The sequence below is a fragment of the Teleopsis dalmanni genome, chromosome 1 (assembly GCF_002237135.1).
Source record: "Teleopsis dalmanni isolate 2A chromosome 1, ASM223713v2, whole genome shotgun sequence".
NCBI lineage: Eukaryota > Metazoa > Arthropoda > Insecta > Diptera > Diopsidae > Teleopsis > Teleopsis dalmanni.
In genome coordinates, this window is record NC_051846.1 from 41,012,704 (window position 1) to 41,018,860 (window position 6,157).

At 26.6% G+C, this 6,157-nt stretch overlaps 1 protein-coding gene across 1 annotated transcript; it reads left to right on the forward strand.

The window, feature by feature from the left end:
* The first annotated feature begins 3,845 nt into the window (after window positions 1–3,845).
* On the forward strand, window positions 3,846–5,941 carry LOC119668867 (FMRFamide receptor). Its single transcript, XM_038078538.1, has one exon. The coding sequence runs from the start codon at window positions 4,055–4,057 to the stop codon at window positions 5,723–5,725; it is 1,671 nt and encodes a 556-aa protein (XP_037934466.1). The 5' UTR covers window positions 3,846–4,054; the 3' UTR covers window positions 5,726–5,941.
* The last annotated feature ends 216 nt before the right edge of the window (window positions 5,942–6,157 follow it).

Here is a 6,157-nt window from a genome sequence, read left to right on the forward strand (position 1 = left end):
TTTTCAAACTTCTTCAGCGAGAAGGTCTATCCTTTGCTTATTGGATATATCAATTCACAAAACCGTCACAGTTAGGACAGTGAGAATTCACAAGTAAATGTCGAAAAACGTTATATCCACAGAAAACCACTATAAACTAAAACAACAAGATCAGATCCATCCCGTTATCATATTTTATGTCACTAAAATTGAATATAAAACCTGTAAAAGGTATAAATAGTTTTTAAGTTGCATAGATGTTTTGAATATTAGAAATTCTCCTGATGAAGGCAAAAGCGATTTTACCGAAATTAAATATAGAAATATACTTAAAATAACGCTCGAAATAAAAGTTTAAATTCTTCAAAAAACAAAAACGACTTTCTTCTGGAGGTGTAATAAAAACGTAGTTTTTGAAAATGATTAAGATGCGATTAAAGCCGTCAGTATTAATTGGGACAGCTATATGATAAAGTCGCTTCAACAAGTCAGTGTCACAAGCCCATCAAATTATAATTTTGGCTTTCTTGTATTATATAGTTCTAAAACGAGTAATTTCTTATTATTCTTTTCATTTTTACTTACCAAAAACAAATAATTTGTCACTATACGGAATTTGTTTTAGAGTCATATACCAGTAAAAGCAAGCGAAATGTCATTATTTGGTATTCGTTTTATAACTATATGTCAAACAGATCCTAAAAGCCCATGTCCATGTGGACAATTCTCAAATTTTCGACAATGAATAGTCGTCAAGTAATGACTAATATATTGCCTGTTCTTGATGAGATTTCTAAAAATTACCTAAAAAGTATCCAGTACTGTAAGAAGACCCATGAAACACACCCAAATGCTATTGGATTGAATCTCTCTGAACAAATTACTGAAACCAAGAAAAGTATAAAATTCCAATCTCGTGTTTTTTCTATTCGTGTTTACTTTTGGAACCACAAAACGGATAACCATGTACTACTTAGCAAATAATCTAGTTGCATAAATGACAGAAATTATATAAGCGTATATAAATAAAAATATATAAATATAAAATAAATAAATAAAAATATGGACATACTTAAACCACAGACAACTTAAACGTAATATTATATTATCAATTACAATTCAAGCTACTTGCTGACTCTGCTTATGGTTTTCAATTTTTTTTTCAAGTTATATATAAAAAAAAAATTATGAAGGATATATAAAACTTAAAGTTAATAAAACATACATTCGAATTATTAACGAGATATTATAATTCTCACTAATATAAATCATAGTTGATTTCATGTGTACACAAAGAATTTATAATTCTCAATTGTCTTAATTTTATATGAATGTAATTCGCATTGAAACATCTTGGTAATTGAATATAGTTTAATATAAAATGAAGTTCCTACGTATGTTTTCGCTACTTTGTGTCATGAGATTTTTTTGTTGAAGTTGTTAAAGTTATTTTATTGATTTTATTCTGATATGAAGTAAAAAAAATTTGAAGCGGAAAGAAGTAACATCATACCTATTTTAATAATAATAATTTTAACATCAATTTCAGCAAATAAATTATTGAGTTGCAGAATATTATTAACTGACTACGCCATGAGGTTGCAAGATAATTAAAAAATATGGTCAAGTAAAATTTAGTATGCGAATCCCAACTTTGGGAATTTTACCAAAAAAAAAAATCTTTGAGCTACACCTGAGAAACTTAAAGTGTTTAATTAATTTACCAATATTATTTAATTTTTAGGTAGGTCTTTAATATTAATGATTTTAAATTTGAATTTTATAAGACCTGCCAATGCCTTTAATTCACACTAAATGTTTAATATTAGATAACTAAGATAACAATACTGTTCTAAAATATAGATTTTTCTTTTACAGATAAAACCATCCCACCGTAAAACTTTAAGGAAAGCATTCAGCAAAAAGCGGAACAAAATTGCAAGAGTGTCCTGGCACAAGGATATTGTCAGCATTAATAATCAAATAGTACGATTTGAAGACTAAGGATGATATTCGTGCATTTAATTTCAACGTCTATTAAATAAATAGCGTTATCGAAAATTACCGAGAAAATTAACCTTAAAATTTTAGAGTTTGTTGATTTACGGTTTATACTTTAAAGTTATAAAAGTAATTGTGAAATCTTTATAGCCTCAAAATATCACTTAAAATAAAGGAAATCTTACTTAAGCAAATATATAGGAAAATAACAAACTTAATAAAAAAAATTAGAAATTTGTAAACTTTCTGTGGTAAATATCCTAACCACTTTAAAGAATTGTTTTAAGTTAAAGTGACCTATGATGAGGTCAGAAATTTGGGAACAACAACATCCCTCAAGATTTAAAGCGTATTTTAATGGTTACAGAATAAAAATATTTGTAGTTCTTAGTAAGATTCAAAAGAAAATCAAGTCATGAATTTCAATTTAATTCCAGTTTTCTCCAAACTATATAACTAAAAAAAAGTAAACTGATTTAATTGGTTTAATATTCCTTTTCCAAATTAATTCAAATACAAAACAAATATAAACATTTCAATATATAAATTATATTTCTAATTAATATAATTTATAATTATATTTATTTATATAAATATAAATAAAAAACATAATATAATTCAAAACAAATAGAAATAATATAAAAATAAGTTTTATAAAGAAGAACTATATAATATTAAAAAGAATTATATACAAAAAAAAAATGAAGTAAAACAATTTTATACCAGAATAATCAAAACAATAAAAAAAATTTAATACAGAATAAACAAATAAACGGTTTTTAAAATAAAATAATATAAAATAATAAAATAGACTATAAAAATAAGAGACCGTAAAGTAAATTGAAATAAAATAATTTAATATGAAATAAAATTACGTTAAGTAAAATAAAATTAAATAAAATAAAGGAAAATAAAATGGCTTATAATAAAAAAAATAAAACAATTTAAAGTAAACTTAATTCTAACAAAAAGATAATAAAACAATTAAATAAAATAAAGCGGAATAAATTAAATTAAAGAAATTAAAGAAAAGAAATAATTAAAATAAGTACAATAAAAATAAATAAAATATAAATAGAGTAAAGTAAAACTGAAGTAAAATAATATAACAAAATCAAATAAATTAAATTAAATTAAATTCAAATTTAATAATGAAAGATCAAAATTAAATAAAAGAAAAACAAGAATAATAAAAAAAAAAAAAATATATAAAAATAATTTATATTAAGCAAAATAAAAGAAAATAATAAAATCAAATAAGACAAAAAAAAAAACAAAATAAAACGAAACAATATATAATAATATAAAATTAAATAAAAAATAACAATATAAAAAAAATTAAAAAAACATAAAATAAAATAATATACAATACTATAAAATAAAGTGATAATATGATATACGTTGTATTTAATTAAAATAAGTATATTAGTTTATAATAATTAAAAATACTTGTAAAATAAAATAAATACCTTATAAATAATACTCATTAATAATATAACAACATAAAAAAAATAAAATAATATTTGTCAAAATAAAAAGTTGTATAATATTGTAAAAATAATTAATTTGAATTTATGTCAATGCTTACGTATATAATTACATATAATTAATTTAAAATCTACTAACTTTATTGTGATATTGTTTGAAGTGAAGTAAAATTCAAACACTAAAATAACTTTAAAATTTTATTTACACAAATATGATATGTAAATTTAATTAATTAAATACAGACAAAATACTGCATAAAAAAGACAAAGTTACAGTTAGTACCATTATAGAGCACACTAATAATTAGTAGTAATTAGTAATAATAAATAATAATTATAACATTTGTGCTCAAGACTAAGATAACATAAAAATTTCCATTGACCCTTTAATTGGAATATAAATATTTACAGGCACTTAAATTTGAAAAGAAGAATACTGTCCAAAACTATGCACATAAGTACTATGACAACTAAAGTATATATGATGAGAAATATTACACAAAAGCTAAGCCTTTGTTGAAACAAAGAGCTATATTAAAAAATTAACTTCTAAGTCGCACCTCACTAAATATTGCAAACCTAAACCGATGATTGAGTTCAATGCAACAAGTGAAAATTATCCGTCTCTTCTGCATAAATTACAATCAATAGAGCAGTTGCCACAGCAAATACCACCTAATGCGAAAGATTCATTTAGCAATTTTGACAGTGCACCGATAGATTTGCAAGAATTCATTGCCAGCGCAACTGGTCATGACATTCCACAAGTATTTCTTGACTATGCCACGTCCGCTGCAGCATCAACACTCATACCTGCCTTACAGACAGCAACATCAGAAACGACGTGGCAGTCGCTGTTCACCACTGAAAAACTATTCAATGACAGTTACATAAACGATACAGATATATCCTTTCAGTACCCTTACTCTGAAAATTGGACGACCACCTGTGACGAGGTATACGATCCACATTTACTCAATAATTGTATTGAGTTTTGGGTATGCGGTATCGTTTTAAATATTGTAGGTATCTTAGGAATTATAGGCAATATTATTTCCATGATTATTTTATCCCGTCCTCAAATGCGTTCTAGCATAAATTATCTGCTTATTGGCCTAGCACGCTGTGATACGGTTTTAATTATAACTTCAATACTGCTTTTTGGCATACCCTCCATTTATCCGTATACGGGTAATTTTTTCTTTTACTATAATTACATATATCCTTTCATATCACCAGCGATATATCCCATTGCGATGATGGCACAAACCGCTAGCATTTACATGACGTTTACGGTCACACTCGAACGTTATGTGGCTGTTTGTCACCCGCTGAAGGCACGTGCTCTGTGTACTTATGGACGTGCTAAAATTTATTTCATTGTCTGTGTTATCTTTTCGCTACTGTATAATTTCTCAAGATTTTGGGAGGTGCTAACAATTACATACCAACCATCACACAGCCCAGTTGTGCTGCACTGTGTGCGACCTTCAGCGCTACGCCGTAATCTAACATACATAAATATTTACATACATTGGTGTTATTTTATTGTGAACTATATAGTGCCATTCTCAACACTGGCTATATTAAATTGTTTGATCTACCGACAGGTGAAGCGTGCAAATCGAGAAAGACAGCGCTTATCCCGTTCGGAAAAGCGTGAAATTGGCTTAGCTACTATGTTGCTCTGTGTTGTTATTGTATTTTTTCTATTTAATTTTCCTGCTTTAGTTATAAACATTTCGGAAGCATTTTACAATATTATTGACCATTCGCTGACGAAAACATCGAATTTACTAGTGACCATCAATAGCAGTGCCAACTTTCTCATTTACGTCATATTCGGCGAGAAATTTAAGCGTATATTTTTGTTAATATTTTTCAAGCGCCGCCTTAGTCGTGATCAACCAGACCTTATACACTATGAGAGTTCAATTTCCAATAACGGAGATGGCACTATAAATCATCGTTCCTCGGGGCGTTTCTCACGTCATGGCACCCAGCGTAGTACAACTACCTACTTAGGCGCTACTTCTGTAAATAATACAATAAAAAATGTACGTTTAACACAAACTGGTTCACCAGCAGTGGTGAAAATCAAACGTAGTCGCGCACCTTCACCGGGTCCAATAGTTTATTACCCGGCACGAGAAATACAGCGTGCATCAACGACTCCGGTTCTGTCAGCAAATAATAATACCACTTTAGGTTGTGACTTAGTGGAAACTAAAAATGGGCAAATGACATCAGGTTTTTGAAATAACAATACATTGGGCGACGCTGTAAGGTTGTACATAAGGCTTTTCAATGCGTATCCCTAAATGTTATGGTGACTAAAATAGCTTTATTAATTATACTATAATATATTTCTTATTCATATTTATATTTGTGTACGTATATTATATTAAAGAAACAGATTTAGCAGAATAATTTAGCAGAGAGTAATTATATTTTAACTAAGATTTAGCAAAGTAAAGAAGACATGTAAATAGTAGTATATTTCATAATAAAAATTATTAATTAATTTGTCCTTAACAAATTCAAGAATATATGTTATATTAAATCAAGAAATAAATTTAGTGGATATATGTTTTAAACAATATTGCAATAAAATAGAAATAATAATTTAATATATCGCTTCAAGAGAAAAATTTGATATATTTTAAATTTAATATTTTAAGTAGTATTTT